Source organism: Mustela putorius, unplaced genomic scaffold (assembly GCF_011764305.1).
Source record: "Mustela putorius furo isolate JIRA1106 unplaced genomic scaffold, ASM1176430v1.1 tig00004007_pilon_pilon_pilon, whole genome shotgun sequence".
NCBI classification, from domain to species: Eukaryota; Metazoa; Chordata; class Mammalia; order Carnivora; family Mustelidae; genus Mustela; species Mustela putorius.
In genome coordinates, this window is record NW_025422145.1 from 5464531 (window position 1) to 5491289 (window position 26759).

Genomic DNA, 26759 nt, shown 5'->3' on the forward strand with positions numbered 1-26759 from the left:
AGGCTCCCCGCCGAGCAAGGAGCCTGATGTGGGACTCGATCTCAGGACGCTGGGATCATGACCTGAGCCGAAGGCAGCTGCTTAACCAACTGAGCCACCCAGGCGTCCCTCTCTGAGCATTTTAGAAGCATATGATGTCGTACACAGCATTATCGTGGGTTGTTAAAAATGTCCCCCAGACCACCGCTGTTTCATACTACGCATAGACATACCGTGCTCATTGAACTCTTGCCATTACTGGGCACTTAAGTCATTTCGCTTTTCTCGGTGGTAACAACTCCCATCACAAACTTCTTTGTGCACAAACATGTCTCAGTCTTCACCTAAAAACGCTTGCCCATTTTTTAAATTTATGGAACCGATGCCTGAAATTGGTCTTGGTAAAACCAGATGTGACCTCCAGTTCCATTTCGCTGAAGGTGCTTAGCGTTCTGATTGGAAGAGTGACAGGAGCTCCTGACACTGGTTCCGGTGCTTTGCCTATCATCACGGTCACCTTTACACGCAGTTTGCAACCACGGGAACACTGAACGTTAAGCATCAGTCCTATCCTCTGGACGCTCAGTCTAGGGGGAAAAGTCAGGGAAGCTACTGGAGAATTACAGTCAACCTAGGTGACTTGGAGAGGACTTCCTGATGCATGGATGTTGGTTTCCAATATTTAAATTCCTCGCTCTGTAGTTCACCTTTGCAGCTGTGCAAATACTCGGCTTGCCACCTGTTTGATAGGGGCGTGGTTTCCCATAAGAACGTGAGAATTGTGTCATCCCTGTTGCTGTGGATAGCCTCCGTATCAGGGACATTTCTACCCTTCCGTATCCTTTTCTCTTTTTTCTTCCTTCATTTCATTGATAACTACCTTTGCTTGATGGCTGCGTCTTCATGAAATCACTCCATCAGACGTTTGCTTTGATGGGGGCCCCTGTTCATCCAGTAGATGCTGGGGGCTGGCTACTCTGTGCCAGGCCCATGTATGATCACAGAGACGGCTTTTAAGGGAAAGAAGTCTTTTCTGTACGATCAATCCATTAGCACACGGAAGTGCTGTGCCCCCTGTCCCCGTCTCCTGGGGTCCCATCAAGGTGAAGGAACAGCCTTGCCAAGGCTGGTGATCCTCTGGCCAGAGGTGCCCATCCTTAAAGCTAAAGCCAGGTGCCTCTGGTGTAGCAGGTGGTGGTCAAAGGGGGCGTGGGCTATACTTGTATAAAAATCCTATAATTACAATTTTTTCATTCTTAAAAACTGTGAAAGCAGATCTTACAAGATGTTACCCGTGGGCGGTAGGAATATAAATGTTATTTTCTGTACTTATCTGAATCGTCCCAAAAAAAAAAAAAAAAAAAAGAATCTCTACAATGACATCTAGGTTGGGGTTGGCAGACGGTTTCTGTAAATGGCCAGATAGTACATACTAATAGACTCCGTGGGCAAGGAGGCAAAATTAAGCGTATTACATAGGTGCTTATGTAAACCTACCTAGAGGCGTGTAAAAAGCGAAGAAGCTTTCTTACTGCGTACATCTTCTGGGAGAACAGACAGTTGGCTGTAGTTTTCCAGCCCGTGGTCCAGGTGCTTAAGATCGATCACCACTGACACTTACATTTAAGGATAATAGTTACAGAGCCATTGGTTTGTTTCAGAATTATGCCATTTAGCATTTTCCACAATTTATCTTAAATGTGCAAAGCTCGAAATCTAAGGGAGGGGGAGATTTTCCTTCTTTGTGTTTGACTGACCGTGTCTGGGTCTTGGGATGACACACACGTGCCCCCAGTGTGTGTCACCTGTTTCTCACTTCCAGATGGCTTCTGAGTCGTCAGACACGGCCCAAGGTGACCGAGCCACACTGGCCCCTCTTCTGTGCCACGCTATGGCCTTGGGTCCACACCTCTGTCCCGCTGAATACGTGATGCTTGGGAAAGCAATTTCACAAGCCAGAGAAGGGATGTTGAGAAGGTCACGGACAAGATAGTGCTCTAATGGAGTCCCACCCTATCGAGGAACCGTCCTGGGACCTGTCGGAGAGCAAGTGAAGAAGTCCATTATTTTGTAAGAGCTTCCACAAGCTAGTTTATGTAGCGTTTAAAAGTGGATTATTGGTCACCCCAAAAGGAGAGCTACTGTTCTAAAAATGCTTAGGGTAATATTAGTTCTTGTTGGCTATAACAGGAAACTCAACTCGCCCAGTGCAGAGAATAAGGAAACTTACCTCTTGTGTCCTAGAAGCCGAGGCACGTTCAGGCTCTCAGCCAGGCCAGCTCCGGGATCAGGGATCAGGTTCTTGATGTGATTCCGCTCGCCGCCCCTTCTCACGTGGCTACCACAATCCTGGATTTGATGCTCAGAATTGACAGGGTGTTTTTTTTTTTTAAAAGAAATAAAACCTTTCCCAGGACCCTAGCAAATGTCTTCCCACAGTTCCATAGCCAGACCTGGGCCACAGACCTGTTCCCAGTCTATAATCCTGGTGGCCTTAAAAGGAGGATTGCCACAGCTGCCTTGATCCTGGCGGTGGGGATGAAGACTGTGACCTCCCAGAGCCTGACATTTCCCAGAACAAAATTGGGGTTTTATTCAGCAAAGACAAAAAGGAAGGGCATGGCTATCAGAAGGCAGCCAGCATTGTCTCCTGCGGCCAGGAAAAAAGAATCCCATATTCACGTCTTATTTCAGAAACTGCCGAAAAGCGCCGTGTTCCCCTTCTGCACCAAGCCTGTGCCGGGGGCGGGGGCGGGGGTTACACACATCATCTCTGAAACTCGCGGCAACTCCGTAGGGGATCTATTATCTGCCCCTCTTAAAATTGAGGAAACAGATGTTCAGGGAGACCAAGGACTGTGTCGTGTGGCATTTAAGTAACAGACAAGATTCAGAATCAGTGCTCATTTCTGTGTCCTCCTCTTGTTAGCAATAACCAGGCCTGCATCGACAAGGAACCTGGTAATTCGTTTGTAGTGTCAGGAAGCCCTGGAACTCCCCTTTGCCTTAGATAATATTGACAAAATGAGGAGATCAGCTTCTCCTCCACGGCACGAACCAGCATAGAGCTTCTGAGTTGCCTTAAGTTTCATAGACTCATTCACTGTCCATCTGTCCATCTGCCTGTCCATCCATCTGTCCATCCGTCTGCCAACCATCATTTATAGAGCAGCAGTTCTATTCTCTTCATTCAGAGGCTGGATATCCAGTTAAATAGATCTGTTCTCTGCCCTCACGGACCAGTCGGGGGACACCAGGGTGGGAAGCCAGGAAGCCCAGGACAAAAGTAGACAAATGTGCAAGAATCAGAGGAGGAAGGAGAACCAGCTTGGTTCGGCTGGGCCAGGGAGAGGAGGGCCAGGAGAGGAGCAGGCAGGGTCTTGAAGGATGAATAGGAGTGCACCAGGCAGATGTGGGCAGGATGGGGAGCATTCGAGACCTGGGGCGGAGCCTGAGCCAGAGCCGGCCTTGAAGCCACTCGTGAGCAGAGCCGGACTCGGGTGGTTCGATGGCAGGAAACAGGAGCCAGGCCACTGTTACAGAAGGTGTTACAGAAGCATGGAAAGGCTTTTTTCTTCATCAAATTTTGCATTTTAGAGAGAACAATCTTGCTCAGTCTACCCAGGATGCATTTTCTCTTTCCCTACCAGGTTTGGTTCAGGAGGTCAGGCTGGAAACACTCCTTTCCGGACCCCCTTACACCTGGTGTGGCCACTGGTCCCAGCACTGGGACTTAGCAAGTGGGGCTTCCTGCAAAGCTTTTGGTTGGTGCTTTTCTCTTGTTCCTTCCTGGAACTTGGACACAGTGGCTGGAAGCCCTGCAGCCACCTTGCAATCTTAAAGACAAAGCTACAAGCTGAGGACCGCAGAGCAGAAAGACAGAAGGAACCAACGTTCTTGGTGAAATCCTCGAGCAGATCTGTACCCATCCTGACCACCTTCTGCTTTCTTTATATGGGGTGGATAAATCATAGGTCGGTATGAGTGTATACTTGTTCAGGCCACTGACAGCTGACTGCTGTCCTGATGCATCAGGGGGTAGAAAGTAGGGCAGCTGGGGGGGCAGGGTGAGAAGAGTGGGCAGTCACAGAGACTGTCCTGAGAGCGGGGAGCTGAAAAGGCCGTGAGCGGGCTCTAACAGAAAAGCAGTGGGACGTACAGCCTCTATCCTTGAGCTGGTGACCGGTGCACTGGCCCAGGGAGGCCCACCAGAGGAGCAGACCTTGGGGGCGAGAGGAATGAGTGAGTCTGGAGGAGAGAGGGCTTGCAGCAGTCCAGGAACTCAGGCTGGGAAATCGCTCGGAATCATCACAGGTGGCGTAGCCAAGGTCAGGTGGAGGCAGTGGCCATCCCTTGGGAAGACAGGAGTGTGGACAGAGCCCAGAGCAAACCGACTCGGGTGCTCGTGGAAAAGCACTCTGGTGGGCACGTGCTGTCCTGCAGTCTGCCTCATTACCGCCTTTCTTTCTCCGGTTCCTGAAGTGTGAGCTGACTTTTCAAAGGTCATCACATTTCAGTGGCAACAGCTCCCCTCCAAGACCTTCCCGGCTAGAGTCCAGGCTGGAGCCCTCTTTCCTCAGTACATTTCATCTCCGACACCCTGCAGAACGTCTCGCTTCAGCAGCTCACTGCCACCTCTGTCTACCTCCCTCAAGTATTTTTGGACGGATTTCCAGTTTGATACATGAACATGCCGTCAGTCAAAACAATCTTTTTAATGAGCCTCTTGTCCTGACAGCTGTGTTTAAGATAGGGCATGGAAGCTGGGTACTGGAAATCTAGAAAATTGTCCATTCTGGATTGAAACCTTAATGCGTGCCCCACGCTGCATCTCACACACAAGCCTGCCATCTTCTCTTAAAAAATAAAGAGGAAATTATGAATAGTGAAAAAGATGTGATTTGTGCAAATGAAAAAAAAAAAAAGATCTTCTGATCAGACGCTTAGAGAAGGCTGAGAGGAAGGATTAATTATTGAACATGGATATATTCCTGCCACACAACCTTGGCCATGGCTCTGAGTGACACCCTCGACCTTCATGGTGACCAGGGGGTGATTGTTACTAATCCTACCTTCCACGTGAGGAAACTGAGGCTCAGGGAGGTTGATGGATATGCTGCGCTCACTCAGCTTGGTAATAGCTGACTGTGGTTCAAGCCCGCACTCCCCTGACCCTTACCCCCAGCTGCCACCACTTTTTTCCAACCATTTATTACTATGAATAAAACAGCCCTCTTCTCACATATGCCACAGAGGTTTTGAATTTCTGCGTCATCAGGAAGGGGAAAAATTAAAACATTGAGCATACAGGGCCTCCCCTGTAGATAAATAGGAAGTGAGCCTGAATTTTGTAGGAGCACCATTAATTCCGGAGCCCAAGGCGGGAAGTGGGGCTCTACTGCACCCATCCCCCTCCCCGGGCTTTGGCTGTGTGGACAGCTGGGCACCTGCAGGCCTCCGAGAGGAGCGGTTTCCCAGCAGAGCTGCTCCCTGCCCTGGATTGTGCAAGCTCAGGGGCTCTCAAAGGCAGGGGAGGCTCGTGTCCTATAGAAGGCTTAAGTGGGTCCGGTGGACAGAAGTGGAAACATCATGTTATAAATGGGACCCGGGTCCCCCTTGTCTCCGCTGGGTGTTGGCACAATGACTCTGACCGGCGGCTCTCCCTGTCTGCAATTCTTCGGGGCTTTTGTGGCCAAACCACTTCCGTCCTGATAAAGCTGAAAATGCCCAGCCTTGGTCCTCTCTGGGCCACATCTGTGCCATTGAGAATTATAGTCCCATTCCCCCCTCCCAACCTTCTTGTAGTTTCAATTAAGAGGAACAGGGAACAATATAATTTTTGTTGATTGTTACGGAGTGGAGGCAAGAAAAATGTGATTTCTTTTTCTTTTTTTGAAGATTTTATTTATTTGACAGACAGAGATCACAAGTAGGCAGAGAGGCAGGCAGAGAGAGAGAGGAGGAACCAGTCTCCCCGCTGAGCAGAGAGCCTGATGCCGAGCTCGATCCCAGGACCCTGAGATCATGACCCGAGCCGACAGCAGAGGCTTTAACCCACTGAGCCACCTAGGCGCCCCAAGAAAAGTGGAATTTCTTGAGGGGAGGAAATTTTGTTAAAGAGAAAGAGAAATCTCTCGTGGTTATAGAGTATGGAGGAGTTGGCCTTGGGTGAAGGTCAGTTCACCAACCGGGCCATTAATGCCTACCCAATCCAAAAGAAAAGAGAGAAGAAAGGGAAGAATCCCAAGAGGAGGCTGTGGATCCTCAGACAAGCCAGATGTTTCACGTCACGTGAACCAGATGTCTGGGCAGACGCCCGAGGTAACCAGATGTTTGCGAGCTCCCTAGGGCCCCCAGGAGAGGCCGAGGCACGAACCCAGGCTTCCAGCAGCGTCCCCGTCCAGGAACGCCTGTGTCCCCCGGTAATGAAGTCCTCACCAACCGTCCAGGGCCGCTCACCCCAGCAGCAGACTGGGTCCCCGCTCCTGCCAGAGACGAGGCAGCTCTGCGCCCAGGGCAGGTGCTCCCTCTACCTGGGAGTCTCTTGCTGAGCAAACAGATAGAGGTGGGCTCCTCCTGGAGTGGTGGGCTATGAGACTTCTTCCTCCCAGGAGTGGTTTCCTCCCAGGTTCCCGGGGCTCTTTGAGAAGCTCTGCTAACTCTCAGTTTCTCCATGTGCCCGAGCAGTGTGCAGAGCTGAAAGGCACAGAACCCACCTGACATCCTAATGTCGAACGATCATCTGACAGCCTAGATTTTGACCTACTGGAAATACACTTTTTCCGGGGCTTATGGGGTGGTGCTGAGATAGAGCTGTGTCTTCTGAGCGGAACAATGAAAAGATAGTGTTGAGTGACTAAAAGCAGTTAGCACATCTGTAGATAGCAGACCCTGTTTTTGTGAAATTGTTCATATTTGTACATACATGTATTGCTATAGACTGTATCTTACACCCATGTTATTAGCACAGACAATTTAAGATATCTGGACAATACACATGGAACTAAAACGGGAAGAGAAAGTTCATTTTTTTTTTTAAACAACATCTGATCTTATTTCAGCAAGCATCCCTGCTTTTCTTTCTTCTGAAATTCAGTAGTACCTTATTCAGAAATATTTCAAAGCTTATAGAAAAGTTGCAAGTAAAAAGAACACCTATATTCATTTTACCAGATTTATCTGGTGTTTTATCCCAGTTGCTTTATTTTTTTTCATATCATTTGTGAGCGATATTGCAAATATATATATATTTTCTGATCTATTTGAGGGTACACCGCATGCATCATGTGTGTTTGTTTTATTATCCTTTCTTACACAAAAGGAGGACTACTGTGTAGGCTTTTTACACTCCATTCACATAATTTTTCCTGGCTGTCATTCCATATCCGTTCGTGGAGCTCTGCCTGACTTTCCCTCACCAGCTGCACTGTGTGTACCATAGCTCATTTAGCTGCTTTCCTGAGGCCCGTTACTTTGGAAGGTAGAAGCACAATAAAGATAAAGAGTGGAGAGGAGACTTTAAAACCACAGAAAGAACAAGCAGCAGCTCCTAATAGGAAGCCTTTGTTATTTGTAAAGTGGGTGGGGCCGTGGGAGAGGGCAGCCCGCAGGAGCCCTTGGGGTGGGGCCGTGGGAGAGGGCAGCCCCCAGGAACCCTTGGAGGACCTTGGGGCTCACAGAGTAATAGAGGTGTCTGGATCCGTAGGACCTGCTTAGGTCAGTGTGAGGGAGGCTCCCTGGAGCAGGGAAGTGAGGACACAGGACAGGGCCAGGAACAAAGCTAATAAGCAAGGGTATGTGCTCAGGATTTCAGCCTGATCCCGCCAGACCTCCACGGCACGAATCACACCACACACACGTCCAACCTTGAGGCAGAGGGGCCACATCCTCCCAACCCATACATACAATAATCCATTAGAGGCGTGGAAAAATTAAAAGTAATGCACACAACGAGCCTGGTTTACAGTGCCTGCCTGGCCCATTGCAGAGCTTCGGAACATGGGAGCTATTACTATGAGGGTCCTCATTCCCTTTCTTTCCCTCCCCCACTGCACCATAACAGCTTTATTGACAAACCATCACCACCGACATACCATACAGTTCACTTATTCAAAGTGTACAGTTCAGCAGTTTTCAGTCTGTTCACAGAGCTGTGCATGCACTGCCACGGCCAATTTTAGAACATGTGTGTGACGCTATAAAGAAATCCTGCACCATTCTGCAGCCACTCCCCATTCCTCCCTCCCTGCCCTAGAAATCTACTTTCTCTCGCCGTAGATGTGCCTATCTGTTTGGGATATTTTGTAGAATAGGAGTCCTCTGCTACACAGTCTCGGGGCTGACCTTCTGCATTCACGTGTCATTCATACATTGGTGTGTGTTGGTTCAGTTGTTCGGGTCTCGGGAGCAGCGAGGCTGTGAGCAGTTAGCAGCCAACCCTCCCAGCAGCATCTGGGTGCACCAGCATGGAAAGTGGCCTAGCAGGGACACCAACAGCAGCCACCAGCATAAATTGTGTGCAAGGGCTTAGTTAAGAGTTAAAGGACAAGGATTATCCAGCATGATTAAAAAACAACAACAGCAACAACAACGAGAAAGGAGAGCAGTTATTCTGGATAAATGTGTTGTTCTGGACAGTCTCCCTTTTAATCTTTGAAAGGTTCTGCCTCATTAGATCACCAAGGAATGAAATTTCAGTGACCAAACTCTCACACCCTTGGTGGGAATTTTAATTGCTCTCTTTCCTTAAAGATAATTTGACAGTCAGATCCAAAGTCTAAACTTTGGGAATATGGAAGACTAAATTTTCCCCCTGAGATCAGGAAAAAGGAGACCTTGTCTGTTTTCACCATCCTTTGTAACAGCATATTGGAGGTTCCAGTCATTACAAAGTGCAAGAAAAAGCTTAACAATCAGAAAAGAAGAAATAAAAGTGTCCCTATTTGCAGATGAGATGATTATTAACTTAGAGAATCCCAGGAATCTACAAAACAATTACTAGCATAAATGAATTTAGCAAGATCTCAGAGTATCAGGATAATAGACACAAGTCAAGTATATTTTTATATACCACCAGTAAACACTTGCAAATGAAATTGTAAAACTAAATGAATTTGCAATAGCAACAAAAAACATAAAATACCAAGGAATCACAAAGGACATGTAAGGCTTTTGCCCTAAAAACTATAAAACAGTGCTGACGTTAATTAAAGATCTAAGTAAATGGAAAGATAGACCATGTTCATGGATTGGAAGACTGTTGTTAATGCGGCATTTTCCCCAAATTGATCTATAGATTCAACATAATCCCCATCAAAATTCCTGTAGTTTTATTTTGGGAAGAAACTATAGGCTGATTCTAAAATTTCTGTGGAAATGTAAGTTACCTAATTGCAAAATGATTTTGAAAAAGAAGAACAAAGTTGAAAGACCTACCCTACCTGATTTCACAACCAACTGTAAACCTCCAGTGATCAAAGCTAATATTTGGTATTAAAAGGTAAACAAATTAATGGAACAGGAAATTGAGTTTAGAAATAAACCCAAACATATATGGTTAATCACTTTTCATCACACGTGCTGAGGCAATTCTGGAAATAACCCCAGGGCCCATCAGCCGTCGAACGGGTAAACAAATTACAGGGTATCCATTACAATGAAATATTACTTAGCAATAAAAAAGGTGAACTCTTGACACATCCAGTGATATGGGGGAATTTTTGAAAATCATGCCTTCATGATTCTTTCGTGAAAAATTTCAAAATCTCTCAAAATCGTGCTACCTGAAAGAAGGCAGGCCAAAAAAGAGCACGTACTATATGATTTTAGTATATGAAATCCGTATTAATCTATAGCAACAGGAGACAGGCCAGACGTTGCCTGGGCCAAGATGGAGGAAGGGAGTGACTCCCAAGGAGCACAAGGAAACTTTTGGGAATAGTAGGATGTGTTCATGATCTTGATTTGGTGATGGTTTCTGGGTGTGTACATGTGTTACAATTGACCAAATATATGAAGTTTATGCTTCTTTAATTATACTTGATGCCGTACCAAAAAAATGGAGGTATTCTTTGACCCAGAAGCAGTTCAGCTTCCTTGTAAAATGTGGAAAGTGTTGAACCTAGAGCTACCTTCTTTGTTTGACGTGGTGTGGTTAATTTTGCTCTGCAAAAGGGCCTTGTGTTTGTCGTATGATATTAATAATACAGTGCTTCTGTTAAAGAAATGATCAGTGATTTACAATTGATATTATAATGGCTTTCATTCATTAGGAGCCTACTGTGTGCCAGGCACAGTATAGCTGTTTCCAAAGAGCAGCAAGGTAGCTGTGTCTATCTCCCATTTTTCAGATAGTGAAACTAAGACCTTACAGTTACAAAGAGCCAATGCTGGGATTGGATTTCCACATCTGCCCCACTCCAGAATGGCTCTGATCCGTGTAGCCGTTACATGTGGCTGGTCCAGACTGACGTGGGCTCGAAGTATAAAATACACACTGGATTTTCCAGACTTGGTGTGAAAATAATGTAAAATTGGTAATATTTTATATATGATTATATGTTGAAATAATATTTTAAATAGTGAGTTAAAACACATAACTAAAACTAATTTCACCTCTCACTGTTTCCTTTTTTAAAGGTAGCTACTAGGAGGTTTAAAATTACCCAAGAGGCTCACATTCTGTTTCTCTTGAGCAGGACCACCTCAGAGCCCTTTCCATTTCACATCGTCTTTGTAAAGGACAACTAGAGGGCGCCTGGGTGGCTCAGTGGGTTAAAGCCTCTGCCTTCAGCTCAGGTCATGATCTCAGGGACCTGGGATCGAGTCCTGTATTGGGCTCTCTGCTCAGCCGGGAGACTTCTTCTCCCTCTCTCTGCCTGCCTCTCTGCCTGCTTGTGATCTCTGTCTCTCTGTCAAATAAATTAAAAAAAAAAAAAAGGGCAACTAGAACGTTAATTCAGCAATGTAGATTTATATTTATTGAGTGTAAACTTTATGGTGGTTGAATTTTATACTCTCTCTTATTGGTACATGTGTTAACTCTATAAGCCCATTAGACATTTAATTTTAAGCAAAAACTGTCAGCACATGGTTTTTTTTTTTAATGTTTTAGATCAGAGTTTTTTTTAATTTTATTTTTTTATTTTTTTTAAAGATTTTATTTATTTATTTGACAGAGAGAGATCACAAGCAGGCAGAGAAGCAGGCAGAGAGAGAGAGGGGGAAGCAGGCTCCCCTGCTGAGCAGAGAGCCCAATGTGGGACTCGATCCCAGGACCCTGAGATCATGACCTGAGCCGAAGGCAGCGGCTTAACCCACTGAGCCACCCAGGTGGCCAGAGTTACTTTTTTAGATGAAAGGATGTAGACACTTTTAATTTCAAGTAAATACAGAATTCTCTTTCTGACCATTGGTACAAATGCTTTGAATTATTTTATAGTTGAGTAATTGTTTATGGAACAATTTTGAGTTCATCAGAGCATTGTTCTCTGTTGGGCAGATACACTTGTTTCCCCTGGTCAGAATGGCATTCATAGTTTTACAGACTATACATTACTGTTTTATTTGTGAGAAGTACAGAAAGAAACTTCTAGTTTTTGAAGAATTGAGAAACTGTGGCTGAATTTTGAGCACCCAAATGTTTTTGTTTTTTTTTTAAGATTTTTTTTTTCCTGCAATTACTGGAGGTGGCCCTCCTCTCTTTTTTGTTAATAAAGTTTTATTGGATCGCAGCCGTGCCCACAGGTTTACATAACTGTGTATGATGGCTGCCCTCATGCTATGAAGGAAGGCAGAGTTGAGTAGCTCACGGAGATAGCGTGGCTTTAAAAGATTTACTTTCTGACCCCTTACAGAGAATGTTTGTAGATCCTAGGTCAGTTAGGTTACAAGCCGTCCTTGAGAGAAGTTCCATGAAAATGTCTTTAAGACCCCACTTAAGTTAATGGGAATTTGGGAATGGGAAGGTTTGAATTGGTGAAAGGCTAAAACTGGCAGTGATGGGATGCTTGGAGGCCCCCACCATGAGGAGGAGGAGGATGCAGGCTTGCGCCTGGCCCCTCACTTGTCTCCATTCTGGCCAGTCAGTCTGGCCCCCCTCCCCTCCAGCTGAGTCGACTCTGATCTGGAATCCTGGTACGGCCACGCGCTCCCCTGGAGAACTCGCAGAAGAATTTCTCCCATGTCACACGTCTGGAGAGGATTCAGAAGCACAGAGAAGGACCAGGGGCTGCCCGTGGGTGGTGGTGGGTCAGCAGGCGCTGTCTGATGGTGACTTTCTTCACTCACGTGGCCCGTCTCTCCTGGGCTTTCACTTTCCCTCCACTTGGCAGGGGTTTGGTTAAGAGCACCGACTCAGGGGCCAGACCCCTGGGCTCTGGTTGCAGCCCTGCCAGGGAGGGGCCAAGCGGGGCAAACATGGAATGTGTCTATGTCTGTTTTCCTCATCTGCCAAACTGGGCTAGTAACTATGCCTTCTTCATAGGGAAATGGAAGGGCTCACATGATTTAAAAACCTGTGATGTGTTGTTCTTCAGAACAGTGTCTGATAGTGAACACTCCATAAATATCACTTGTTATCATTATTACTACCACAAGAAGACTACCCTGCTCCAAGACCCAAGGCAGATGTGAACACAGAACGGGCAGAAGTGCAGGATGTCCCTTAGGTCAAAGCCACCCCCTCCAGGAGGCCTTCTTACTGGCCCTGCGGTGTCGTGATCCTTGACACTTTGTACCTCTAAGGTAATGGATAGAGTCAGCCTGATCCAGGTACAAATCCTCGCTGTGTGACCCCAGGCAAGTCCCTTAACCTCTCTGTGGCAACCAACTCAAAGCCCTAACCCAACAGTAAAGAACCTCTTACTTAATGAGTCATGTGGGCTGTACCCTGATTTTGGAGCTGCTGGCAGGGACCCGCCTCTCCACGACCTGCCTGCGAATTTCTTTACCTGCAACACGGATTATTTGTACCTGTTTTTTCTCCGTTCGCACCAGTTTTTGTTTTTTTTTTTTTTTTATGAGTCATGTTTTTTTTTTTCCCCCTTACCATTGAAGCAGAATAAATTGAGTGACTCATGATTTACAACCCAGGTGTCACTGTCACAGCTGACAATGTGAAGGTGCACACCATTTTCATAAATGTATACTCAGGGTAAAAACAAAAGCGGCCCAATTCAAATTTGTGTGCACTCTCCAGGCTTAAGTAACACTAGCCCATTAAGGAAGCCAGTTTTTAATATTAAAATTGCACTGGGGTCCCCTCCCGATTTCCTGATTGATTTGAAGCAAGCTTCCAGTATTAGAATATTAAGTTATATGGAGATTGCATTGCCATCCTCTGATTGATTCGAAATGAATTTGAATCAAGACAGCTCAAAAATAGCTTTCATAGCATCTTTATGACTTGATACCGTGGAGGAATAAATACGATGCTCACGCCACAGACGCGGTCCTCTGTTGATGCACATGGGCTGTCTTTGGCTTGGGAATTCTTCTGGGGGTAATTTAAGAAGATGCTTGTCATCTCCTTACAGCGGTTCATAATTCAGAAACAATCTATACGTAATACTCAATTAAGGAACCGTAGAGGCATGTCGGCCCCAGATGACTGATGAACAGCCAGAATGGAAATTCTGCACAACTCTTGAAAACAGTGCTAAAATCAATCCCCCGTCAGGGAAACCGTAGTTTATTAATGCATTCCTTACCTGCATTGAGTTGCAAATCAATGCGTCCCCATCAAAACCTCATAGAAAGCAGAGATGGGTCCTCGTGCCCTGTCAGCGTGAAAGGGGCAGGATTGTAACCTGGGCAGAGACTGCATCGCCGGGTCCACCCCTGGTGTCTGTGTCTTCCCTCCAGCAGTCGGCTTCGGGCAATGCCAGGAGGAAGACCTGAGGGTTGATGAGCACCTGCTGGGTGCTGGGTGCTGGGTGCTGGGTACTGGGTGCTTGCTGCCCAGTTCTGTGCTCTCCTTCAGACCTCTCTGCCATCCGTGAGACAGGTGTTAATCATTATTCATCTCACAAGGGAGGAGGTGCCCACAGAGGGCAGTGGCCTGCCCGAGGCCCCCAAAGGACAGAGCCAGAGTCTGTAAGGCCAGTTCAGCCCTTGGGTGAGTTTTCCAGATGCATAACTTTGTTTCCTCTCCCGGCCTCGGTTTTCTCATCTGTAAAACAGATGATTCGAGTCTCCGTTGGGAGGATTCAGCGAGATGGTGCTTGGAAAGTCCCAAGCTTCTACCTCTGTCCCCCTTCCAAGCCATCCCCATTCCCCGCTGCCTCAGTACTGCCCCTACTTGCGGGAGGACTTGGAGGACAGAAGCGTGGTTCAGAACTGCTGGACGTCCCAGGAGGTGGGCGTAGAGGCTCCCGCTGTCAGCCACCAGGCTGCTCTGGCTCTGGCTCTGGCTCCGGCTCCAGCCCGGGAAGAGGCTCCCTCACGTCCCTCCGCAAGTCTCATCCCTCGGGTTTCGGTTTTCACTGGGCCCGCCAGGAATAGCCCAGAGCCCCGAACTCTGCCCTAGAACCCCGCAGAATGGAGAGTTATTCGTACCCTCCTCTGTTTGACCGTCCCTTAGTACACTTACTCCATGGCCATTCCACAGGGTCTTGCTCAGGATCCCAAGCCGTAATTACGTTCCTGAGTGTAATGGTGGGGACGAGCGGAGCTCTCTTGCCGGAGGGGAGCCCATCCTGAACACAGTGGCCCCGCTCTCTTATCATCTTTATTGCTGGTCCTCTTAGGTCTCCTTGTTAATCCACAGTCCTCGTTTGGTCACACTTGCTGTGACTTGGGACATTAACAATAAACGGTGAGCCCTGAGAGGTTTGGGGCGGGAAGATGGATAGCAGGCACACGGCGGACCAGCGCAGCTGTCCCGGGTCCCCCAAGATCCGCTTTGAAAGTTCTGCAGGTCACTTGAAGAGCCCCATTAATGCCCCTGTCTCTATGGACTTCTATAAATATGGCGTGAAATTTGGACATAAATGAGTTTTTACAGCTAATTACGGCTAATGTGAGCCATTTTCAAAATTGCCAAACATTCCTTCCAGAATATTAGTTCGCAACTATGAATTAGGCATAAAGAGCCAAATTCCATGCACATAATCTAGTACACAACAAAATAATAACAATACTAAGTGACTTCTGTCTGGCCACAAGGACGTCCCCGAGGCCCGTCTAATGCACAGGCTCCCACTGAGCCTCCAGTGGCACCAGCCGTGAAGCTCTGAAACCCCAGGAAGGCCTTGGAGGAACCAGTCAACTTCCACGGTCCTCTGGTCTGTGTGGTCAGGGCTGTTCAGCTCGCCAGCTGTGATGAAGACCATTCGGGCGTCCACCCCGGGGCGTCAGCTGCAAGCTGCTGACCCGCCCAGCTCGGGCCCTGGCATGGTGGCACCGCCATTCTGTACCTTCTCCCCGCCACCCCCGTCCATCTGGCAGGTCCCTTCCACGCTCTTCACAGCACCTTGATGCTTGTGTCCATGACCGCTGATAGCATTATACCACAGTACAAAAGAGGACCCCCACACTCCCCATGAAATCACCAGTAGGAGCAGTGGGCATGTATCCGAGTTCAGCTGGGGGGGGCTTCAGACACATGTGCACACACCTTCTTGAGCATACGCTGTCTTTGCTTTACAAAGCCAGGACCACACAATACTTTCGTAACCTCATGTTACGTAACCTCTACCACTTTTTAAAAACACACCTGCTGCGATTTATCCAGACCTCCCGTAAATGACCATCACCACCAGCGGCTCAGTGAACGCCGTACCCGGCCTCTATGCCCCCAGACGCAGCACACGTACATTTGACTCCTCGTCAAATGCAAACCAGTCCATCGCCACGGGGATCCCTCCTGCCGGCCTCCTATAGCCCTTCCCACCCCCGACCCCCGCCACCACCATGCCTGACTCCTAGCAGCCGTATCTAGAATTTCCTCATTTCGGGCATGCTACATAAATGGAATCCTACAGGATGAAACCTTTGGGGTTTGGCTTTTTCAAATGGGTGTCATGTCCTTGAAATCTCTTCTAGTTGTCCGCATCATTCGGTCGTCCCTTTTTTGTTGGGTGGTTTTCCATGGCATGGATAGACCACCGTGTCACTGTAGACCCCACTGAAGAACTTCATGTTGCCTCCCATTCCTGGCTGTTAAATCCACGTACAGATATTTGAACCTAAGTTTTCATTTCTCTGGGATAAATGTCCAGGAGTTCTGTTCCCAGGTCATACAGTAAATGTAAGTTTAGTTTTTTGAGGAATTCCCACTGGCATTGCAGGAGCCATCCGGTTTCTCGGCCCCAGATCCAGCGTTTGGTGTCAGGGCCTTTTTAAAATTTCGTGTTTGATTTTTTTGTTTGTTTGTTGTAGTCATTCTAATTCCCACTCACCCCACCCCCCCGTCCTGCCTCTTTGCTGATTGAAAGCTACATATTCCATTTCAGTTCTTTTGGAGATTATCCGTACTTTTTTTTTTTTTAATTTTAGAACAATTTCAAATCCGCATAAAAATTACAAAGACAATACAGAGACTTCCCATATACCCTGCCCCTAGATTCCCCTGTTAATAGTGTCTTACACCAGTATGGTACATTTGCTGCAAGTAATGAACTGATACTGACACACTTTAATCAACAAAAGTGCATAATCTGGTTCCTTTGCTTCTTACCTAATGTCCTTTTTCTGCTCTGGGGTCCCCCCCAGCATAGCACACCTGACTGAGGCATCCCACCTCCTTGGTCTCTGCGCTGTGAGAGTTTCTCAGAAATATGGACTCGTGGATTTATTTTTTATACTTTGGGTTATCATTCAACACTAGTTTATTTTGGTGCTTCAGTTATTAAGGTTTGGCTGTGGGTTGATTTCTGTGTCCCTCTGACACACCCCTATCAGTGCAAGTGTTTGAGCATTTCCTCCCTTTCTGGCCCATCAAGATGCTCCAGGCTCATCTTGTATATTTCCCACCCCAGCCCCACAGTCAGCCAGGTCTCCAAGGAGCCTTTTACTGGAGAATGGTATTAGAAACCAAATCTGGACACTGGGGGTGCTCATGGCCTGCGTGTGCCCTTGCTTCTTGGTACTGACAGTGGACTGAGCGAGGATATGGGTCTGCATACTAACCTGTGTCTGTACTCATCTGTAAATGTTTCCCTGGGTCTTTCTCTGTCTTTAACTTGGTATTAAGGTAAATATGAGTTCGTGCTGATGTCTCCACCTCTGATCTCTACCACATAGGTTATTCTGGCCTCCTCCCCTTCCCGTTTTTGTGGGGTTTTTTTTGCTTTTTTTTTTTAAATTGAGCTATACCACAAAATTTGCATTTTTTTTCAAATATTGATTATTTATTGAATGACTTTTCTATAGCTTTTGGGTATTCACTATATTTTTCCACTACTTCTGTTTGTTTTTTTTTTATTAATTTCTTTTCACCGTAACAGAATTCGTTGTTTATGCACCACACCCAGTGCTCCATGCCATATGAGCCCTCTCTAATACCCACCACCTGGGTCCCCCAACCTCCCACCCCCCCACCCCTTCAAAACCCTCAGATTGTTTTTCAGAGTCCATAGTCTCTCATGGTTCATCTCCCCTTCCATTTTCCCTCAACTCCCTTCTTTTCTCCATCTCCCTATGTCCTCCATGTTATTTGTTACGCTCCACAAATAAGTGAAACCATATGGTAATTGACTCTCTCTGCTTGACTTCTTTCACTCAGCATAATCCCTTCCAGTTCCATTCATGTTGATAACGAAAGTTGGGTATTCATCCTTTCTGATGGAGGCATAAAACTCCGCATAGTATATATGGACCACATCTTCCTTATCCATTCGTCCATTGAAGGGCATCTTGGTTCTTTCCATACTTTGGCGACCGTAGCCATTGCTGCCATAAACATTGGGGTACAGATGGCCCTTCTATTTACTATATCTGTATCTTTGGGATAAATACCCAGTAGTGCAATTGCAAGGTCATAGGGAAGTTCTATTTTTAATTTCTTAAGGAATCTCCACACTGTTCTCCAAAGTGGCTGCACCAACTTGCATTCCCACCAATAGTGTAAGAGGGTTCCCATTCTCCACCTCCTCTCCAACACACGTTGCTTCCTGTCTTGCTAATTTCGGCAATTCTAATTGGTGTAAGGTGTTATCTCAATGTGGTTTTAATTTGAATCTCCCTGATGGCTAGTGATGATGAACATTTTTTCATGTGTCTGATAGCCATTTGTATGTCTTCATTGGAGAAGTGTCTATTCATGTCTTCTGTCCATTTTTTGACATGATTATCAGTTTTGTGTGTGTTGAGTTTGAGAAGTTCTTTATAGATCCTGGATATCAGCCTTTTGTCTGTACTGTCATTTGCAGATACAGTACATTCCGTGGGTTGCCTCTTTGTTTTGTTGACTGTTTACTTTGCTATGCAGAAGCTTTTGATCTTGATGAAGTCCCAAAAGTTCATTTTCACTTTTGTTTCCTTTGCCTTTGTAGACATATCTTGAAAGAAGTTCCTGGGGCTGAGTATAAAATTCAGTGGTTTTAATATACCCATTAGCAGCCACTACTGCTTCCTTCCTAGCAAGCCACCCCTTGTCCCCTACCTCCCTCAGCCCCTGACAAGCAATAATCTTTCCGTCTCTGCATTTCCCTACTCCGGACAGACAGTTCCTATAAATGGAATCCTACAGTGTTAGGCCCTTTGCATCCGACTTCTCTCACTAAGCGTGAGGTTTTCGAGGTCAGTCCACGTCAGCGCACATTGTCAGTGCTCTTCAGTCCTTTTGACAGCTGCATCAGCTTCCATCATAGGGATGTGCCCCATTTTGTTCATTCATCAGTTCAGATGGACATTTTAGGTTGTTTCTGCTCTTTTGGCTGCTATGAATAATGCTGTTGTGAACAGCCACACACAGGTTTGTATGTGGCCGTGTGTTTTCCTTCTCCTGAGTAGATGCCTAGTCGTGGAACTGCCGAGTCACCAGTCGCTATATGTGTAGCACTTTAAGGAAACACCAAAGTGTTTTCCAGAATGGCTGCCCCATTTTACATTTACACTAGCCCTCCACACGGGTTCTGTCTCCAAATCCCTGTGAATCTTTGTTATTTTCCATCTTTTTGATGATAACCATCTTAGTGGAGATGAATTAGTGGAGATGAAGTGAAATCTCATTATCGTTTTGATTTTCGTTGGAATAATGGTTAGTGACATTGAATATTTTTCATATTCATCTCTTCATATTTTCTGGATGTTCGACCTTTATCAGATAGATGATTTGCAGATATTCTCTCCCATTCCATGGGTTATCTTTTCATATTGTTGATGGTGTTCTTTAATGCACAAAAGTTTAAAATTTTGGTGAAGTACAGTTTGCCTCTTTTTAATTTAGTTGCTTGTGCCCAAACATTTTTAAGAAGCATGTTTAATTATGCATTTTTTACTAGCAAAATATAATTATTTTCATTGTTTTCATCTCCCCTCCAAACGTGACAGTAGCTTTTATGGGATTTAATTATCCATTGACCTTCCCATCTTGATGTTCTTGAGCTCTAGTTTTACATTTAAAAAATAGAGGTTTTCGGGGCACCTGGGTGGCTCATTGGGTTAAAAGCCTCTGCCTTCGGCTCAGGTCATGATCCCAGGTCCTGGGATCAAGTCCCGCATCGGGCTCTCTGCTCCGTGGGGAGCCTGCTTCCTCCTCTCTCTCTCTGCCTGCCTCTCTGCCTACTTGCGATCTCTGTCAAATAAATAAATAAATAAATAATCTTTTTAAAAAATAAAAAATAAAAAATAGAGGTTTTCAAAGATAATCAGTAGTTAATAAATTTACCAAAATATTTTTATCAGTGTTAGCACATCAGCGTTTTTTAATAGTTCATCCTCTCCTTGCTGAACCATATCTTGTAATCATTCTTTCAGCAAAGGTTTGGAAGTAGTAAACTCTTCGTCTGCATATGCCCCAGCAGATATTTCTTTTGCCCTTTAACTTGAATGATGGTTTAGCTGGGTATAAAATTGGAGGTTCACAGTCGCTTGCCCTTAGCACTGGAAGGCATTACTCTTTCATTCTGTTACTGCTGGGGGGCCTGATGTCTAATTTTCATTCCTTTATAGTATTTTTGCCATATCTTTTTAGGGTTTTTGTTGTTGTTGGATGCTCCACAATATCACCATGATATATATATATATCAGTACAAATTGATTATTATTTATCCTACCTAGTACTTTGTATCTGAAGGCCCATATATTCCTTCGTTTTGGAAAATCTCCAGGAGTTGTTTCTTCAAGTTACTCCTACTATTATTTCCTCCTTTCTCCTGTTGGACCTCCTCTGAAGCATCCATTGATACGTCTTTATCCATTCTTTGGGTTCTTTGAACCACATGTTCTTATTGCTTATGTCTGAGTCTCCATGTTGTCTTTTGGTTGGTTCAGTGCCTCCATTCTGTCTTTTAATTCACTGATTTCCTCTCTGATTAGTGTCCAGTTTAGAATTTATCCCATTTATTGAGAGTTGTCTTTGTGTTCCATTTTAATGGCTATCTTTAATGGCCACTGTTTCTCAGCTTTCCCTACCAGTTATTCGCATTGAAATTGTGCCTGTTTTGTTTCATAACACCTGGTTCTTTTTTTATAGATATCAGATTTTATTAAGGACTTCCTGATGCCCTAAACATAGTCATTTTAAATACTTTACAGGCAATTTTATATCCTTCATTTCACCTGGCGTGAATTCATATTCCTGATTGAGTCTGTAGACTTAGTTAGTATGAGATTTCTTCACAAGGAGTTGGTGTTGTTTTATTATTATTATTATTATTATTATTATTTCAGATTCATTTGAGTAAGAGGTGATTTCAGCTTTGGTTTTTCCTTCACTTTCTGTCTTGAATAACTTCTCTTTGTCTAGTGGTTTGGGTCTCCTTCACCCCAACCCCTCCCTGGGGCCAGGTCTTAGAGTAGAGCTTGAGTGCCCTTGCCCACAGTAACACTGAGAAAACATGTCTCATTTTCTAGACTTGAGCCTGTGTCTGTCCTTCATTCCTAGACCCACAGATCGCTACCAGCTCTCACCCAGTGCTCTGCCGGAGACAGTTCCTGCCCAGTTCATGAAAACCAGTTACTAAATTTTAAGGAATGTTGTGAGCTCCTTGTGAAACAACCATAGTAAACATTAAATTCTACAAAATCACCATTAAATAAATTATATTAAAAAGCAGTGGTAATAAGTACTGAAACCTGATTATTTTCTAATTTTCTTGCTACGTGTTGCCATTACCCTGCTGGCTAGGCAGCTCGCGGCTTCTGTGTCTGTAGCAGAAGCACTATAGAACAGCATGCTACCAGCCATCCCCTCCCTGGTCGGGGCAGTGACATCACGTCGGCAGTTGAAAATGAGCCACCCTCAGAGCACTAATCACGGGAGATTAGCAAACATTATAAATTGGTTCTCTCTTATTTTCTGGAGGACTTGTAAGAAACCCCTGCCTACCGCGGCCCTGGCCCCAGGCAGCAGGCGGCCGGGTTTCCTGCATCCCCTTTCCACAAACACAGGTTCCCATGCCTGCCCTCTTTCAAGCAGGGGCCGGCCTTTATTTCCTTCTGTCACAGACATTGCTTTCAGCCTCTCTCACCCTCCAGGAGCTTTGCTCACAGCAGCACCGTGATCCTGCTCATTACCCTGCCTTTCTGCCTTGTTTCTCATGCATGGAGCTGTTGGTTTTTATTCTGAGGCGACTTCTGTCCTTCGGTTTTCTCGTGTAGATTTTAGCCATCACGGCTCTCGAGTGTGGAGTGGAGGAGTTACCTTAAGTGCAGAGCTTGCTGTGCTGTCTTGATTAGAGCTCCAGGGACGTCGTTCTTTGTAGACCTTTAACTCCCATCAGATGGCTGTTTACGCAGGCCTCAGAATATTTCCTTCTGTTTCCCGTATCTCACCCGAAATCAGTCCCTGTATCTTCTCTCTTCTCGCTCCCTAGCCCTTCCTTGTACTACTTACGACAAACGTGTTAAGATGTTGTACCGATGACTTATCCCTCAGAGGACCCTGGATGTCACATTTGGAGTCTCCTTGCTTATTATGCCCTGAGTGATATTAATGCATTTGATTTCACAACATACCATACTGGTCTCAGAAGGAAGGCCCTCGCGGAGCCCGCAAATTCCCGAAATGGAAATCCTTGGCCCCCTAATGTCTTGTTCCCTCCCCCGCAGGTGTCACAGCTGTGTTCTCAGGCCACTACCACCGGAATGCCGGAGGCACCTACCAGAACCTCGACATGGTAGTGTCGTCGGCCATCGGATGCCAGCTGGGCCAAGACACCCACGGGCTCCGAGTCGTGGTGGTCACCGCCAAGAAGATCATTCACCGATACTACAGTTTGGATGAGCTGAGTGAGAAGGGGATAGAAGCCGATCTCATGGGCCTGATGGAGGAAAAGTGACTGCCACCGACAGTCTGTTCATGGTTCACTTCCACTGGTTTCTTAGTTTGCCAGGAAGTGCGGCTGCGCACAGCCCCCTGTTGAAATACAAAAGTATTCTAGGCAGATCTGTGTCCTTTTGCATCATTCAAAGAGCTGAGTCCTATCATCCTACCCTAAGTTATATTAAAAATAGAGCTGCCCTCCCTTTTAAAAAGAGGGGAGTGGGGGACGCCTGAAAACAAAGGAATAAATGGTGTTAGAATCTTGCTGCCTCGGTGTTTGAGTCAGTCCTCCTAATGATGTGTTTCTCAGCTCCGCTTGGGAAATCAGTTGCTTCCCAGTCGCTACTGGGAAGTGTGGTAAAAGTCTACCTGTCACCCTCCATTCCACCTTGATATCCAGGTGTGGTGTTTGATAGTTCTGTGAACAAACCGTGTCTGATTGTGTTAGTTTGTGTCCACGACTCCTAGGATGCCAGACAAAAACAAAGGTTATCATCTTTCCTTCCTGATGAAACAGATCACTGTGTCCCATTAGCAGAGCCACGTGGGTTTCTTTGTACGAGGAACTGAGTAGACAACACTTGCTATTAAATTTTGACCTTCCTGCTGTTGTCACGACGCTGTTGATGCTAGTCCGAGTTGAATCTGCCTTCTGAGAGACGAGAAGAACCTCCTTGGCCCACACATTGGCCGTCTCTAAAAGCTTCCTCCTAGAGGCGAGAACCGAAGTCCCAAAGAGCTGCCTCTCAGTCCATTTGGAGTTTGTTCACGGTCACGTCCAACAGCGCAGGAGGTCCACAGGTGGGCATTCGTGTGCAGTGGGAATGGCCCTCCACTTACAAGCCTCTTCGCCATGTCCCCTTGGACAGAAAAGGGGCCATGGAGGCGGAGTTCTGAATAGAAACAGAGCAGAAACCCTGGTGGGGACAGAAATGGTGCGTTCAGCCCCGTGATCTAAATTAGTGCCGACTTTGATGATATGAACAAGGGGGTACAGTGCCCCTTGACAAAGGAGCAGGGGTGGTTTAAAGTCAGCACTGTTGTCACCAGAGCTCCCCTGCCGCCACTTCTCTGCACCTGCAGACAGCCGTGTGAGCGCCCCCGTTACCCCACCCACGGGGACCCTCGAGCATTCCCTCCTGCCGGGAACATCTCCGCACCAGGCCGTGCCAGCACTGTCAGACCCAAACGACCAGCTACAAACGAACTTTCAAAGTCCATTAAATCAGAAGACTTCCTTGTTAAGGAGTTTTAAGTCGATGTAGCAAAGCCATGAGACATGAAATAGAAGGATAATTGGATATGTAAATTCATAAGGAACAAAAGACAGGAAGTTAATTATGCGACAGGTCAGTGATGCACCTGAGCTCGTTGTGTTTGGCACAGGAAAATTTTTAAAAATTTCAAAATTAGAACACCCCTGTTTTCGTATTTTGCCACAGTCTGGCTTCTCATTCATTTTTCTTGACCACAGGTGTGGATGGGAGAGGCCAGGAACAGGAGTTCAGTACAAGGTAATAAGCCACGCATCTGGGGCCTGGCTTGTGCTGACTTCCAGAGTCAGACAGCAGAGTCGTCTGTGCAGGTGTGGGGCTGCTGGGGGCACAGGAAAGAGGAATCCCAAAGGACCGACGGGGCCCTCTGCGTTGAGTGACGTGCGCAAGGGACTCAGCAGACTGGGGCACTTGAGTTGCGGGGAGCAGAGTGGAGAGAATTCAGAGTAACGGAAATGAAACTTCTAAGTCCCCTTCCCCACAAACCTGATACGTAAAAGAAGTGATTCAAAACACGGCGAAGATACGCAAAGAACAGGGGACCATACGAAATTCTCACCATTTTTAAAGTAACCAGCGGTATTTCCTGATGTCGGTGGGTTCAGAAAGAAAGGATTTTGGAGATGAGCGTGTATTGTGTATTGTTCTGATAATAGCTATTTACCAAGGCATTCACTTACGATTGCTTTTTCTTTTAAAAAAAAAAAAAGCACATTAAATAGTAAGTGCCTTATGCTGTAGAAATCAATAAAATCCTCCATGATCCTAAGCACTGTGGTGTTGAATGTTTATTACGAGCTAAGTACTTTTTTAAGTACTTTGGCTCAGAGAGGCGGGGCCACTTGGCTGAGATCACACCGCTGGTCAGTGGGGAAGCAAGGCAGTCCAGCCTCGAGATGCCGGCAGTCCAGATGTCCAACCCATGCTCCTTAATATGACCGTCTCTTTCCTAGAAAACCTTTTTCGTGGATGAGAGGTTTGGACCAGCTCAGCCTGTGGCAATATTACAGTATTCTGCACCATTGACCAACCTGACTGGCCGGCAACCCGTGTGAGCTAGAAGCCCTGGGACTTGATCCCTGGGATTGCAAAGCCCAGACGCACCCAGTCCAGGGTGGCAAAGCCCGTCCAGATAGTTAGAGGCAGAAAATATTCCGCAGCAGAGACTGGAAGACTGAGGTGAACCGGCAACGGACCACAGGACCCGGCTCTTCCCACATCCATAAACACTTCGACCTTGCTTCCAGTTCTCATCCTCGGGAGTAGGTAGGACCCCCGCATCTCTCTCAAGGCAGGTAGTGCCACCCAACGCTCCCCTTCCAGTTCATTATTTTATTTAAAGATTTTATTTATTTGACAGAGATCACAAGTAGGCAGAGAGGCAGGCAGAGAGAGAGAGAGGGAAGCAGGCTCCCTGCTGAGCAAAGAGCCTGATGCGGGAGCTCGATCCCAGGACCCTGAGATCATGACCTGAGCCGAAGGCAGAGGCTTTAACCCACTGAGCCACCCAGGCGCCCCTCCAGCTCATCATTTTCATTAGGGGTGGAAATAGGGGGGCTGCTAAAAGGAAGTTTATTTAAGGAGACTTAAAATTGAGTCGTCAAAACTCAAGTAGGCTTTCGGACAGAGGTGGGGAGATTCCTAACCGCGTTCACCTCTAACAATAAGTAAGTTTATCTCTAGAATTCAGTCATGTTTCCCCTGAGGTTGGAGAATAAGGGTAGTAAATGTTACGGAACTAAGCAAACAATGTTTCATAATATCTTGTGGTTTCCAGCATTACAAGGTTATCAATCCCTGATAGAGACTTGCAAGGCAAACCCTAGTTCTAAGCCCAAATAATAACACTAGGACCATTTCCCTTACATGCTACAAAGGATACCGAGTTACATACAACTGTAGGACCTATATACACATAATACAGCTGAATATTATAGTCTGTATTCTCATTGAAATCTTTTGAGAAAAAGTACCAAAAACACCATTTGCATTCGCTTGAACTCTTAATCCTTATTCCCCAAGTAGTGCCTAAAAAACAGCTCTGTGCTATTGTGAAATTAAGCAGCAATACTGTATTGAGCTGGGGGGGGGCGGTGGGGAAAATTTAGGAATAAATTGTCAAGGCAAGTTCTATTAAAAGCTTTCTGTAATAGACACCAGGGATATCTTGATTTCTTGTTCACGTAACCCTACAGTTTTGGTTACACATGCAAGAGATAGTACTTGACAGGTAATATTGATTTTTTTTTATAACTTCATAAAATACTGTCTTATGTCATGAGAGAGTTCATAGGGGTGTGTGTGTGTGTGTGTGTGTGTGTGTGTGTGTGTGTGTGTATAAGATTCTTGGAATAATAATAATAATAATGACTTCTAAAATCTTTCTAGAAAAGATTTTACTGACTAAATTCTTTCCTTCAATGGGTTTTTTATTGCCATTATTTCTTTACCATTAGATATTATACAGATTTATACAGATTGGATTTTTTTTTCTTTGGATAAAACCTAAAAGACCTATGTAGGTAAAGGAAAAAAACCAAACTCCTATTTAAATAAAGTTGACTAATCACAAGTCACCCTTCATTATCTATTCTGATCCTTGTGTTGAGGAAGTCAGTTTCTTCACGAAGGAAGCTTAGCACCTATGTGGACTCCAGTTCGGACTCCTTCCTAGGGCTGCCCAGGGCCCCTTCCCTCTGCCCCACACCCCCTTCCAGCTTTGTACATCCCACTTGGTCGAACATCGCACACACTTTATACTGGGTGTTTCCTCTCCCGGGAACTGGCTCCCCTCACATTTTGATCTTAGCTCCACCATCACTCCCCACCGTGCTTTCTTCTCACCACCTTCTCTGTGGTTATCCCCTTATCCCTGGATGTGGCCCTGTTTGTGCCCCTTGTAGCATACACACACACACAGATTTTCTGGCTTCACGATCCTCATGAGCATTTCCCTTCCAGCATGCAAGCTCCAGAGCCCTGTGGGTCTGATGGGACTGGTTAGCCATTCTTCTCCCAATGCCTAAAGCCATGCCTGGGGTGTGGGGTTGGCTCAGTGGATACTTGGCAATGAATGT

At 46.0% G+C, this 26759-nt stretch overlaps 1 protein-coding gene across 4 annotated transcripts in view; it reads left to right on the forward strand.

Moving 5' to 3' along the window:
• CPPED1 (calcineurin like phosphoesterase domain containing 1) overlaps positions 1–22672 on the forward strand; it is a 99567-nt gene extending 76895 nt beyond the window's left edge. For all 4 annotated transcript variants that reach the window (XM_045072042.1, XM_045072041.1, XM_045072039.1 and 1 more), the window contains one exon: positions 22195–22672. In XM_045072042.1, the coding sequence (XP_044927977.1) occupies positions 22195–22424 (230 nt within the window). In that variant the 3' untranslated portion in view covers positions 22425–22672. The remainder of the gene's footprint in view (positions 1–22194) is intronic.
• Positions 22673–26759: the final 4087 nt, after the last annotated feature.